This window comes from Pelmatolapia mariae, linkage group LG7, assembly GCF_036321145.2.
Source record: "Pelmatolapia mariae isolate MD_Pm_ZW linkage group LG7, Pm_UMD_F_2, whole genome shotgun sequence".
Lineage (NCBI taxonomy): Eukaryota > Metazoa > Chordata > Actinopteri > Cichliformes > Cichlidae > Pelmatolapia > Pelmatolapia mariae.
Window position 1 is genome coordinate 30,292,930 of NC_086233.1, and position 15,284 is coordinate 30,308,213.

The window sequence follows — 15,284 nt, forward strand, 5'->3', positions numbered from 1 at the left end:
CTCCATGCTCTTCTGCATACCATAATTGCAGTAAGTGGTTAATTGAGTTATTGCTCAGTCTTGTCATAGTCTTGTCATATTCCTCTGACATCAGCATGGCATTTTCACTGGATATTTTCTCTTCTTTAGAGGGTTTCCCTAGATGATTCTGTGGGAAACTTCCATAAGATAATCAGAAATACTTATACCAGCCCGTCTGGCAACAACAACCATGCCATATTCAAAGTCACTTAAGATACCTTTCTTCCCCATTCTGATGCTTAGTTTGAACTTCACCAGGCTGACCTGACTATGTCAAAGTGCATTAAATTGCTTACGAAGTGGTCAGCATGGAGTTTAGTCTGTTTGTCAACACTAGCAAGGCATTGGGGGGGGGGGAGGACATTACAACTATAAATACATTTTTTTTTTTGCTAAACAGCAGTCTGGCATTGAAAAAAAGATAAAAATTATTTCTACATAGCACTGTGTACTTTGGAAAGTTGGTCCGTTCTTATTAGGAAGAAAAAAAGAATAAAAAACATTGCTCACTAGAGCCGACCTCACTCTAATTACCCCTCAAATAAACATTGAAGCTGAAAAGACTACATTCCTCCACCCCACAGGCAGTACATTGAATTAATTATCAAAATATGACAAAAGATATGATCCAAAGTAAAATCCAAGAAAAGCAAGTATACTTACACTTCTATGAAAACTTTAGTGCAATTAGTGCAGTATATATTAGAGATATACTATCAAACTGTTAGTACACAAGTGTCTTGCATATGTATATACATAATGCTTAGTCCCTAGTGAAGTAAATCCCAATGCAGAGGATTGTATTGCGGCACATTTGTATACTGTCTTGTTGCCAAGTTGTAATTTTCTAAAGATGACATTTTTGCTTTCCCTCTAATCAGCATTTTACAAGCTCAGTAAAAAAGAAATCTTGTTTCATCCGTTCAAATTGTGTTCCATGCAGACCTGCTGTCTTTAACCCCCCCCCCCCCCCAAAAAAAAAACTATATTCTGTTATGCACCATGGGGATGCTAGTTGAATGTTGAAAGGGCTGAGGATGACAGCAGTGGCAGGAAAAAGAGGAGGGTAAGATCTGAATGAGAACAGGCAGGCTTGTGGTGGGGAATGACAGCAGCAGGGATGCAATTTTCTTCTCATTTTTTTTTCAAATCTGGCTTTCATTCAGTATGCGCACACTCTTATTTTATTTATTTATTTTTTTTATCAAAGATGATGCAGTTTCTTTTTTTCACTTGTGTAACCAAACAGAAGTTGATTTTCAGGGGCAATGACTAGAGAAGTTACCTAACTGAGCGGATATTAGGAAAGCTGACAGCAGTACCTGGATCAGTAAAGACTGAGCATAAATCAATAAAGATTTGATTATGGTCCTCCAAAAAAAATGTATGTCTGCCTGTATGCTATATGTGGCCTGTATGCATCTTATAGCCCTACTTGAGATGATGTATGCCATCTGGCGTTGCCGGGACATTGTATCTTCTCATGTACTCGTGCATCTCGGGGAAACTCTTCTTGACGTAGTCCTCTGCACTGCTTTCTCTCACTGTAGCAAATCTGAATCCCTGAGAGGGATGGTGCAACTGCAAGAAAGAAGAAATAAAACAAGATACCTTCAGAACTCAAATCAAGAAAGTTTGTTGCTTTACATTTTCTTTGTTTCTTTACACTAATTTGTTTCTTTTTTTTTTCTTGAACATGCCGACTCTAAACATTCCTGCATTCTTGTAATTCAGTGACTTAATGAGCTGCCGAAAACCAATTAATCACCTTAATTCCCACACGCCCCTACAAGGGTGTTTAATTAAAGAGTATATTTGCTGAGTAACAATTTTAAGACAATGAAACATCAGTGTAAATACAAAAGCAAACAAATAACCTAAAAAAAACCAAAAAAAAACTCAGAACCAAAATGTTATCATTATAATTTGTTATTATAATTTAATATCAATATAAACACAGGAAGAAGACGTACTCATATCACACTGAATATTTCTCCTTATATATTCCACTGTAGTCAATGTTTCAATAAATCTGTGTGTATATTTTCCTTTGGCTCACCAATATAAAGATATGAGTGGTGACTAAAGACTTTTCTCCTATACTATACTGTTTTTTACCTTTGGATCATGGATTCCCGACAACTGTTCATAAGTTTTCTCCCCAACCATTACAGCAGCCAGGTTAGCAGTATAGGTGGACAGACAGAATAGACAGAAGATGGCCCAAAGGTTCATCAGCAGACGCCCAGTCCAGCATTTTGGTGGCTTGATGGCCACTGTTCTTCCAAAGAGAATGGCATAGCACACATTAAGTGCTGAGGAGAAGGAGAACACTCGGTCGCGGTTGCGTCCACGTGGCGTCATACCAAATGGACTGTGCCACTCATACAGAGTGAGGAAGATGGCGGTGACATGGAGGGAAACAAAGATGCCGAGCCACATGGACCAGTGTAGAGGCCACATAAAGGCACCGATGGGTGCAGCTGTATCACGAGTACGCACCTGGGCAGGTGGGGATACAGGATTGAAGAAAAAAGAAAAAGCACTGCATAAGGAATATTGCAAAACTGAAAAGATGTTGTAATTATCAAAAGTTACTGTTGTTCTGAATGTTTCATAAATCAGAGGAAATGTGGAGTTTTTGGAAGACATTAATTAGGACTATTATGGAAATATCCTATCAGCCCCCCTCCCAATCCTCCCTCTCCCTTCACTACAAATAAACTCTATAATAATAAAAACAGATCACAGTGGGATGGTGCAAATTCATTATAGTACCCTTGCCTCAATTGGAGAAAATTGGTTTCACAGTCCAGTGATTGTGAAGCAAATGCTGTTTCTGACGCTGCTGTTTGTAAGAGAGATACTTTTAGTGGAATGGGAAAAAGAAAAAAATACAGATAATAGAAAATACATCCACTGTAAATAAAGCAGAACGTCTACATCTGTAGCAGCATACTAGGAAAAAGAAACAATAGTGATTACCACCATCCCTATGCCTGTCAGCTGTTGAGACTAGCTGCAGTAATTGTAATAATAAGTTCTTTCTGCAAAGCTGTATAACCCCCAGAACAGCCCCACATATGGGATTGCACTGGAATCCAATAATGTATGGCTGGCAGTGGTAAAACATATTGATACTGACCGTCTGCATACTGAGAGGAGAGAGTTGAGGTGAGGTCAATGACACACATCAAAGAGAGATGGGTTAAAGAGTAACAGAAATTAGGAGAAGAAGTGGAGAGGAAAAGAGGAGGAAAAAAGAAGCCAGAGAGTGAAGAGCAACACTGACCAGAATTCCTAGGCTCGTGGAGAAGAAAGGTGAGGTGAAGTCAATCACCTGGCTCCTAGCTGAATTAATGCTAAAAGATGTCACTGCCAGGTGGGCAGCACCACTGAGAAGATCACCCACCAATCCTGTCCAACGACCATTCTTAAACCCCCCGTATTTCCCATCACCAACAATGTAGAGATCGAAAGTAAAGCCCATGTCCTCCCCCAGCTTCTCCAATAGATCAATGCAGTAGCCATAGCAGCATTTCTTTAGATCTGTGGGAACAGATCCATTGGTTCCTCTGAGGTTCTGGAAAAGTCCTTCCAAAACTGAAGAGTCATTGGTAAGCGGGTCCAGGCACAGCTGCCCGGCAGGACATAACCCATCCGAATCCACTTCACGGGTAAATACAAATGGGTGCTCCACCAGTGTCACTACTCGCATGTGCAACCGTGGAGGTCGGCGCCAATCGCCACCTCCTCCAGAACCTGGATGGTTTGGCCAGGCTGCTGGGTCCATCAGAATTCTCCCCCTGCGCCAGCGTCCCAGGCGGGTCCAGGTTGGCTGGCCTAAGGGATCCAGCTGGAGGGACCAGATGTAGTGATGGGCTTCTGAGATGACATTCTGGCTCTGACTGTTGCTGGATATGAAACCGCTCTGGCCCTCAAATGATGTGTTGGCTACAAATCTGAGGAGAATGAAGAGAAAGAAAACAAGAAGTGTCAGGGAAATAAAGGAGCGAGGAACACTGTGAAGAAGCTTGGAAGAGAAAAAAGGCGAGCAGAAGGGTACACACAGTTTTACTGGACACATGCTTAATGTCAAACATCATTAAAATTTTGGGAACATTGTTTAACAATATACTTATTATGTTTGCAAAGAGTGATACCCAGTCAAAAGTCAATCAAAAATCAAACTCTGGGCTCAGTGCATACAGATGTTCAGTATAATAGCACATTTTATCCCTTGTAGACAATATTCTTACAGGAAGTCTCAAGAGAACAGGTTTGTAATCTAATTTGATTTGTTTGTCTAAACTGAACACAATCAAGTCTATCTCTTCAAATGTCTTTGTGATCAAAGACATTTAAAGTATCAAAAAGAGAGATATAGGTAAATTTTTTATATACATTTTTTGTGTGTAGGAGCACTGTTTGCAGGTTGGCACTCATGGGAAGAATGTCCTGGTTTTAAATCCACTGGCTGGATGGGGTCTTTCTGTATGGAATTTGCACATTTACAGCAGGGCTGTGTGGGTTCTCTGTCTCCAAAATCCAAATACATGGAAGTTAAGCTAACAGGTATGAATGGTTCTCTGTCTCTGAGTATTAGTTCTACAACAGACTGGTAAACTGTCCAGGGTGTACACCACCTCTCGCCCTATGGGAGCTGGGAAAGGCTCCATCCCCACCACAACCCTGAATTGTTTGAGTGGAAGAAAATGGATGGATGGATGAGTTTGAGCATTTTTCCAAACTGTTTGGGATTATAACCAATGAAAAGAAAATCAATTCGACCGTATACAATTACGCACTACTTCTGAGTGTGTATATGTGTGTATCACATGTCATTTACTTAACTCTTTTCACTCACTATTTGTTTATAAACCATTGTGCGTTTAATCATTAGTTATTAATAATCCCTGTCTCTCTCCCACCGTGCGCCTTCTGTCCTGTCTCTCTCCTTCTTTGTCATTTGATTACTAGGGTTTTCTCTCTGTTATTATATGATCTTCACATTATAAAGCAGCTTGAGAGAACTGTTGTGACTATTTCGCACTAAATTTATAGGATATAGAAGGTTCAAGAAAACGTAGTTCTTATTAGACTGTAGACAACTGTATGTTCTCAAGATGCTCTGTAAGTATCATTTAGGGCGTCCTTTCAATGTTACATTTTAAAGTTCCATTCACTTCTCTTCACTTTAGTGGGTACAGTAAAATGATGCTAACTGAAAAAGATGAAAGATTGTTTGGATTACAAATGAAATTAGTAAAAAAAATAATTTAAAAAATCTTCCCCTATCCTATGAGATTGTTCACTTGGTGAAAGCGGCTGAAATATTGTGGTAATCTTAAAAAACATTAACAAAAAACCCTCCAAAAGACAAGAAATAATCATCAGTCTGTCTTGTCAACACTACATGCTTTGTTTACTCACTGATCCAATCCAGCCTGATCCTGGAGAGGACAACAACACCGTGCTGACTACTTCTGACTTTGACACACATTAATAGCAGTGCTGCATTTTTTTATGATCAGCTCAGCCTGGAGAGGAATCATTTCAGATCAAGTTTATGATGCTACCCTGACAGTATGTTTGATACATATGAGTATGCATGACATATGCATATGTCTTCTTTATGACTCAGAAAGCTGAAACCCATTTTCTTTTATATCTTAAATACAACAGAGAGACTGAGAGTGCACTGAGCACAGTTCATGTTGTACAATAAAGTAAATTGCAGGATGCACAGCTGTAAAAAAAAAGTTTTCTGCTGCCTTGCTTTTTTATTCTTTATCGCCTCTATCCAGACATGTTTGGATCTCTCTTCTTGGGATTTATGGGCTTAAATGTACAATTATGTTTTACTCTTGGTTAGTTCATAAATAATTTCCACTTTATTGGTGTAAAAGCAACACCAGAGAGGTGTATTATCTTGGCGGCCTTAGTGGCTGTCTAACTGTGAGTGTGTGTATGTGTGACAGCATAAGACAAACCACGGTCCAGTGATCACGCCATCTCCCTCACTGAGCCATGCTACTGGCTGTCTGAGAGTGTCAGATACCAGAACAGACACACACACTCACACCCACACACAAGAAAGACACACACTGGATTGGATATGTTTGAATTTAAGAAAACATGCAGGCATCCAGGTAGATGCACAGCTCTTTGATACGCCTTGAGGAGGTAATGATGTACCTGAAGTGACCTTTTTCAAAATATCTCCATCGTGTCACCTTGCTCACTGAAAAATTTCCCGTCCCACCACCTTGTCAACTTCCCTACATCCTTTACAGGTTTTTAGCCAACCTGACAACTCAAGCAAGCTGTCTGAAGGTCAGTGTTTTCACAGTAGCTTGTAGATGTTAAACTACCTGGGGAGTGTGTCTCTCTCCTGATGGCAGCCAGTGTCATGCTCTCGCAGTTTCCTGACATTGCAGAAAGTGTTCCATGCTAAATGTGAAATGTCACTTTCTTACTAAAAGGTCACGTATTATAGAAGGTAATGTGTTTAGGCAAGACATCTGTATTATTTGAGTATGTTTCAAGTTCAAGTCTGAATTTACTGTCAGATTAATATAGGCAAGGTGTCTCAGAAAAGTAGCTGTGAAAAGGGAAGCACAGTTTTGTAGCAAAAATCGATATAGATGTCCAAGTTAAACTGGTATCCATGTGTTTCATCCACATAAGGACTCAGTTAAAAAAAAAGGGTCAGACCGCTGCAACACCAATCACGTAATCAGAACTCCAAGGATAGTTATTACAACTGGGATTGATCCTAAGTGGCTCCACTCATTATGAACTATTGAACTCTTCTAATCAGACAAGCTCAGGATAGTTAAACCGGCACACCCACTGGACTGCTCTGTCTCTGCTGACTTTGGATGTCTTTGAACACAGAATCGAGTTCAGAGACACACAAAAACACTGGGCCACCTACACATTACTCCAAGTGGAGCTGCTCAGCCAAGGAAAACCATGCCATGAAGCTCTTAGGACATAATTTTTGTGCTGATGTTAATACTAGAGGAGGGTTAGAATCTGCAGTTCTTGAATCAGCAGAGCTTTGGCAGATTTCACTACATGCCTCAACACTTTGCAACCCTGCTTTTTATCTGGCCTGCCACTTTGTGGCTAAATTGCTGTGGTTCCTAACCGCTTCCACTTTTGCAATTTGCAAACTTACTTGTTGCACTGGTGACAACCTATAACAGTACTGTGCTAGAATTCCATGAGTTATTTTGAAAAACCCATTCTCTCACAAATGTTTGTAAAGGCAGACTGGATGACTCAAATGCAGAGTCAAAGGCAGGCATCGATTACATTTTTTTTTAAAAAGGCAAACCAAAGTCGACGAGAGAAAGCAGGGAAACACAGAAACATGGGGAACTAGAGAACAGTACACAAAGGAAACAGGATTACAACAAGGCACTTAGGGAGATGCTAAACAGCAGGGAATATAGCTCCAAGTCATCAGAAAAATTAGACAAGGAAGTTAAAAGTAAATACAAAATACACAAGACTAAGTTTATCAAAATGAAACTGGAAAAAACAGTTTGACTGATTACACTAAGGGGAAGGAAATACATTAAATAATGTGATCCCTAAGAAAACCAAGAATCACATTGATTATTTAAATAAAGAGCACTTTAAATTCCAAAAAACATTTAGAGATGTCATTAATGCTCTCAACAACTAACTACCATTTCAACACTATTTTAAACAAACTAACCTAATTAAAATACCACCATTGCCTGTTTGTCTGCCAGTTCACACTACATAATTTTAAGTTTGTTTTCAGTTTGTCCTGCCTGTTCCTACGAAAACAGCTTCAGTTTGAGAAAGCACATCTCCAAGCATAAATGTAGCTAAAATATTTAAACCAAGCCCCAATATACTCAAGCTCCATATTTCTCACCACTCAACTTATCATACCAAACAATTATTTGACCTTCAACACTACTTGCTGACGTGCTGTAGTTCACTACATCCGGAGCTGCTACATTACCTCCTATGCTCGAAATAAAAACTATGGTTGAACTTTGTATTCAACGTGACGTGATTCACTTCCACCTCATGAAAAGATAAAATGATGGTATTTGCAGCCAAAGAATGACGTCTGGGTGAATCATATATTTTCCAGACCAAGACTAACTCAGTGTCAAGGCTGCCTTGTGTTCTCGCCTCATGCATCACCCAAAAAAAAAAAAAAAAAAAAAAAGATTTTTAACATAATATAACCACAAGGCTGTTGTTGTGTGTACATCACTGACCAAGCAAGTTAAATGAAAAGGAATGGGAGTGCACTTAAATCCATCTTATTCATTACTCTCACAACATTAATCAGCAACAATGAATGTTTTTTTAAGCAAGAAAACATTTTGCTCTTAAAAATAAAATATAGAAAAAAGGAAATGCTGCTGCCTTTGTAGCAGCATAGAAATCTCTGCCAAGAGTATTCCTCCTTGTTAAACCAATCCTCGCCTGAAGCAAACAGAAAGTGTTTCACTGACATTGGTTCAGGGAATACAAGCCTCAGAGGGGACATTTATCATATACCATTTTCAATCTTTATGGTTCATCTAGCTGGCACATGTGGGTACTAACCTTTACTTTGACGGGCATGGATCAGTTTAAAATGATTTCTATCAAGACGGATTGTCTATGGTGGGGAAAAAATAAATAAGATAACCCGTGGAAATTTGTCTCGGCACAATATCTGGTTATAAAGGACTTTTGCTCACTGAACTCTCAGAAGGGTGTATAGCGTACCTCTGTGAAAATGGACATTTATATCTTAGGTTTAGGTCTTTATCTTCATTTTTTCCCCACCTTTATCTTCTTAGGCTTTGCTATCCCGTCATGTGTGATTTTAACTTTTGCACACTGACTTTAAACCCCCTGGAAAACCCTCAATCCCAACTAGATGTGACTCGTCATAGGATAAAAGTGAAAAAACAAGTTTTCCTTTTTCAGTGAGCCCTACCTGACATCCAAATTATTTGAATGCCCAAATAAATATATAAAGAGCCACTATATCAGATTGTTTACTCAGTCAACCATCTATGCCAGGGATGTCAAACTCATTTTACACATTGAGCCACATATTGACTACTGTAATCTCAAGTGTGCCAAACCAGTGAAGCTACATGGTAAACATGTACAATTACAGAAAAAGTTCTGTAGTTCATTGCCCTGTACTGTAATGATAAAATATCATTTTTGTTCATTCAAAGAAAATTTCTTTTTTTCTTGTCTTTCTGTGAATCGACTGTAAAATCATAAATGTATAAAGTATTGAAAAAACAGCAACTTTCTGTTATTTAATTGTTTATCTATTTCTAGTAATAGTAATAGTGTAGTATGAATGAGGGTCATTCTTTATTGACAGGAAAAACTGTAAAACTTATGAAAAAGCAGTTAAAAGTTCAAAATCTGCAACTCCTTCACAGTCTTTGCTGGGGAGATTCTGTCCCCTGGACCTTATGTTTGACATCCCTGGTCCTCTGAATCAGATTTAAATATTATCTTTGATGACTGATTGTTTAAAAGTTTTGGAAAAAACCCAAATATGTTTACAATATTTTTGCACAGTTCCCTCACATGCCAGTATTTTGTTTTAAACTAATCCTATCAACTGGATTTAAGAACAAAAATATTACAATCAGGATTTCTCCAATTGTTTTGCAACAGCAACAATAGATAAGGAAAAGATTTATTAAACTGTGGTTTCTCAACATGTTTATGTCTATATGTTGCAATACGTATCAAGTGAAACAACATTGAAAATCATAATAACTTTAAAAAAATGCAAGTGAAATAACATTGATTTATGTGCAAGTGTAACAAGCATGTATGCATGTCCTGCAGCTACTTTACTATGCATCTTACTTTTGACTTGCCCCAGTCAAGCTTTCTACTATACCAGAGAGTGTGGTAATCTTGTTTTATATTTATGGAAATTTGCACTCCTGCAAACTACAGCTAGATTTATTATGGAAGACAGAATTACATTTGTGAAACACAGAGGTTGGTCCTCATCATTTATTCTCTTGCAATTAACATTAAAATTGACAGACTATTACACTACATATTACTGATAAGCTAAAGAGCAAGTGTTACTTCTTTCTTGCTTATAATATGCACCTCATGTGAGCGTTACTCATCCTTGTTTTCTAAACTATCCATAAATTGGGGACAATGCCAACTTTTTTCCCAGGACATGCATTTTTTTTTATGAAAGTATAATCTGTAGAACCATCAGATATTAAATGGCTTTGGTTTCTAAATGATGGGCAGTTGGAGTAAAACAGGGGTGTCCAACTCCAGGCCTTGAGGGTCAGTGTGCTGCAGGTTTTAGATGTGTCCTTGATCCAACATAGTTGATTTAAATGGCTGGTGATGAACTAATCATTTGGTTCAGGTGTGTTGACCCAGGGTGATATCTAAAACCTGCAGGACACCAGCCCTTGAGGCCTGAAGTTGGACACCCCTGCAGTAAAGGTTTCAATGAAACAACAAGCAAACAAGGTACCGTCCCTACACACTGCTTCCCGGGCGCTGCATTGGTGGCTGCCCGGGGAGCAGTAACATATTATGTGCAATAGAAAACATTTGGTTTTAACAATTCTTTACATGTAACAGATTTGAGCATTTTTCTAGAAAACTACTTTTTTTGCCAGCTGATTGCAGTACAGTTTGCAGAACACTGACTTCCCGCACAAGCACTCCATCGCTTTGTGATGCTATGCAGTATACTCTCTTTTAGGCTATTCATTTCTCATAATACAAAGTGGTCTGCCTTGAAAGAATTTTCCCACAGGACCAAATGAATGAGTCACAAAAAGTCCAGCTTTTAGAGTGCTCGGCGAATGGAACGCAGTGATAAATAGAAAAAAGAAAAGAGAAAAGATCTCGGATGTAAATGTCAGAATGAAGGGTTTATGCACAGCCTGATCCTTTACTGATCTTTCTTGGTTCAAAGCCCGATGGAGAGAGAGATGGAAATTAAAGCAAAACTGAATATATGAACTGCAGAGTCAAGCAGAATATTCAGCAGTAACTATAAATCATATTTAAGATGTAGATGAATTAATTATATAAACTCTCATAATGTAATATTAATCTTTATGTATCTTAAAAGTATGTCAGTCTATTTAGTCTGCATATTACATTCAATATTTTTGAATTTGATACAACTAAATTTGAATTTGAGACAGTTAAATTTTACCTGGTAGAAATAAACTGCAAGATTTCCTGAGAACCATTTTCACTTGAAAATGGACTATATCCAACTTCCATACGATCAGGCTATTTTACCCACCAGCCACGCATTACAGCATGACTGGCTGATTAGTTCTCTATCCCTGGAGCAATTTCAGTGAACAGCTGCCTGTCTACAGTTGTGTGAAAAAAATAAGTAAAGCCCATGAAAAATGTTGACTTTTTCCAATACATTTAAACAAGCAAACACTCAATCCTCTTTGAAACACCGCCTGCAGATAAATGTGATATACTCAAATCAGTGATACATAAAATTCTAATTTTCCAGTCCACCCAGCTTCTGAACTGCATATCCAGATCAGGGTCAAGGTGGGGCTTGAGCCTAAAACCCAGCTGACATGGGGCGAGACGATGGGGTGGAGGGTAACCTGATAACCTAAACAGTTGGTTATCCATTCACACCTATGGCCAATTTAGAATTCGTGTTGGGATGTATTACAACATTACCCTTTTACTCAAATACTCCACATAGAACATAATTTTTTACACTACCTACTTACGTTTGTATGACTCCATAACATGGTGAGAAATGAGTTGTGGGATAATTGTTAGTTAATATAATAGGCTCCAGTCCTGCACACTGACACAAGTTAGTATTCTAGTGTGTCATGAACTGCGGAGTATGCAGATGATATATGGTGGAGTTGGAGGACCCAGATGGAGGCTAACTAGAGTAAACGAAAGCGAGCCATTTATTTATATTGGTAGTCATGGTACAAAAACGCAATCTCTTAGAGTTTTTGTTTCAATTTTCAACATGTCAAAAGCAGACTTCAAACTATATACCAGTTTTTAATCCTACAGTGCAGTTATGTGGATTTTATTGATAGATTTGTCCAATCCATAAAATTAGGATTAGGAATTCTAACTAAGCGATTAGTATCTTATTAGGAAGTAACATAGGGAACATGTCTTATTTCAAAAAGTGTGACATCTGGGGTCTGCTGTTCTCTTTGTAGCTAATTAAGCCATCATGGCAGGACCTAAACAGCTGTTTTGGGTTTTGAAAAATGAAACTACAGCTTCCATAATCAGCATAAACTGATTGTGGAAGTTTTTAGCTATCAGACAACAAGATAGCAGGATGATACTGATTAATGAGTACCACGTACACAGCTACCTCCTATTACTTTCAATTTATATTCCTCAAATTCCTTCCATTTTATGCAGTATTTACAGCCCCTGTGTAAGTCTCACATCCGCTCTGCTAGTTTTATTACAGAACCTAGAAGGAAACATCTGGGTAAATATTTTAAAAAGTTATTCGTGTTTTGGTCTTGACCTTGTGACCTGTGAAAGTGTGGCTATGATGCTAACTAATCTGTTTCATTGTTTCACAGATTAGCTAGACCTTGCATTTCTGACTTCTTTTTTAAATGATTTATGTGCCTCTTTAAAGTGTAGCATCACAAAAATCATTTTTATACAAAACATAGTCATTCCCAGTTTGCATAAATCTGCATTTTCTATGTTATTCTGATGTTTTTGTCATTACTTTTTTATACAGTAAGCATATTACTGCCATTCGGCTAGAATAAGGTAAAACTGCTTTTGGAGGCCCTTATTTGCTATGAATTCTAGATTTTTCCCATCATGCTAAAAATATCTATGCACCACACTAACCTGGGTTAGCATAAAGCTGGTTATTTCTATAGTGTCCCAGCCGCAAGTCCCATGACACTACAGCTGTCTGGTGGCAAACACCTCTATATGTCACCTGCTTTCTCCCATTGAGAGAGGTTGATGGCATTCCCAGCAACACTGCTGCAACCAGGTCCATAATAATCATGAAACAGATGCCCCGAAGGGTTCAGTGTTCAACTGAGAACAGCTACAATCTTTCCGTTGCTCATCTGTCACATGGTTTTTGGCTTCAACACTGCTGTGGTGACAACTGCTCCCTCCAGGTCAACTCATCCACCAAGCACCTGTTATTCAGACTCAACAAAATTCTCACTGAATCTGAAATGTATGAAATGAGTGAAAATGACCACAATCTTCACTCTAAAAAGCCACTGGGTGTGAATGGTGTAAACCATGGGGGAAATATGTTCCCACAGATTTGTAATAGACATTTGGAGAAATAACTAGAGAGTAAAAGTAAATACACTTTAATTATTTTGAAAACGGAGAGATATTTGTTTGACTAGCTGCTCGCTGTAAGAAAAGGGTCAAGAAGAGACATTACTGTGTATTTAGGAGGCTGAATGTAAAGAGATGCAGCACTTGTGTATTGTTCTTGTAGATTACTAAAAATCTAAGAAACATTTAAATATCCCATTAGATACTACACTGCTATCAGCTCAATTTTAGTAATGTAATGCAGTTAAAGAACTACAAAACAGATTCTTTCTTTTTGTTTTGTTTGTTTGTTTTTGTGGATTCCAGTATCTACTTAACATAGTGATTAGCTGCAATTATGTCATTTTACTGACAAAGTTGAAGTCATAGCTTAATGGATTGATTCCCAGTCAGTGTTGGGAAGGTTACTTTTAAAATGTATTCCATTACAGATTACAGAATACATGCCCCAAAATGTATTTTGTAACGTATTCCGTTACGTTACTTAATGAGAGTAATGTATTCTGAATACTTTGGATTACCTATTATATTATCAAGCGTTTTACAACTACATGAATGTACTATTGCTGTGTGAATTATTACTTTTACTGAAGGTTACTCGCCATACCAATAGCAACTAGATTTTTAAATCTTAATATAAAATGAGTAACAGTAGGGTGGACATTAGGTAAGGCTGCACTTGCAGCGATCTCGTATAGAAAACTATTCCGCGCGCATATGAAACAGGTCCACGGCTCCGAACCGCAGTAAAGGGACCTCTGGCTAATACGTCGAGTTCCGTGTCGGGCTCGTAGCCGAAAACTAGCTTTACTTTGTTGTCTGGGTCAACTTTGCTAGCGAGAGACAGAGAGAGGCGTTGAAATGCTGCTCCAACGGAACTTATTATTTCGGAGGAAAACATGAACACAGAGTACAGTCGAGTCTTAATAGCTTACTTACAACTGGGCTACACTGCCAATGAGACTACATTCTTTAGGGCTTTGCCTGTAACACTCTGCCTATTGCCTTCATATTAAATAATTTTTTGAACAATAATTTTTAAAAATATTTCGTCACGCCATTATGTGGACCACAAGTAGAGGTGACATGGGCCGCGACACTGAGACACAGGCATTAGAGCCTCTTAATGCGTGTTTTGTTTGGGTTTCCACCGGTGTGGAATTACCAGAAATAGAGAGGGCATAGCCTAACATATGAAACAGGAAAATACCGCCGTGTAATCCATTTATTTCAACAAAGTAACTGTATTCTGAATATCACCTTTTTAAACGGTAACTGTAACGGAATACAGTTACTCATATTTTGTATTTTAAATACGTAACACCGGTACATGTATTCTGTTACTCCCCAACACTGTTCCCAGTTGGGTATCGATGGTCCTGTGGGTGTATATGGAGATTTGCAAAGTACCTCTATCTTTCAGAAGACAAAAAATGAGATTAAGATGTATTAGATGATGTGCCAAGCACTGCATCAATTTAAATTATGTCACATACACATAAGGAATTGTCAGCACTCACAGCTCGCCATAAAGTGACGTGAGGATGCTAACAGAAATGTCAGCATGGATTGCTAAAAGTGATGAATAGCTGGTATAAATAATATGCTTCTGCAGTTTCAGCTCACAGTAATCTTAATGTTAACCTTTAACCTATTTAGCAACGAAAAATAGATATAGATATAATTGAAACCCAGATCAAGAAAGTTCTAACAGTAAGAGAGGAAATGTGAAGATGCATGCTTTCCAACATTTACTCATACTCCAGTGGATGCATCGAGGCCAACTCAGCATAAGGACGCCAAGGATACCTTGGCATGCAGACCGGAGGAGTCAGGGATCGACTCACTGACCTTCTGACTGATAGACGACCCACACAACCACCTGTGCCACGGCTGCC

General features: G+C 38.4%; 1 protein-coding gene across 1 annotated transcript in view; it reads right to left on the reverse strand.

Annotated features, from left to right (window-relative positions):
* Positions 1-15,284, reverse strand: part of grin3a (glutamate receptor, ionotropic, N-methyl-D-aspartate 3A) — a 52,001-nt gene that overhangs the window by 19,665 nt on the left and 17,052 nt on the right. Inside the window, exons 3-5 of the mRNA XM_063478792.1 lie at positions 3,314-3,983; positions 2,140-2,523; positions 1,457-1,602 (exon numbers count right to left, since the gene is read on the reverse strand). Coding sequence (XP_063334862.1) covers positions 1,457-1,602; positions 2,140-2,523; positions 3,314-3,983 — 1,200 coding nt within the window. The remainder of the gene's footprint in view (positions 1-1,456; positions 1,603-2,139; positions 2,524-3,313; positions 3,984-15,284) is intronic.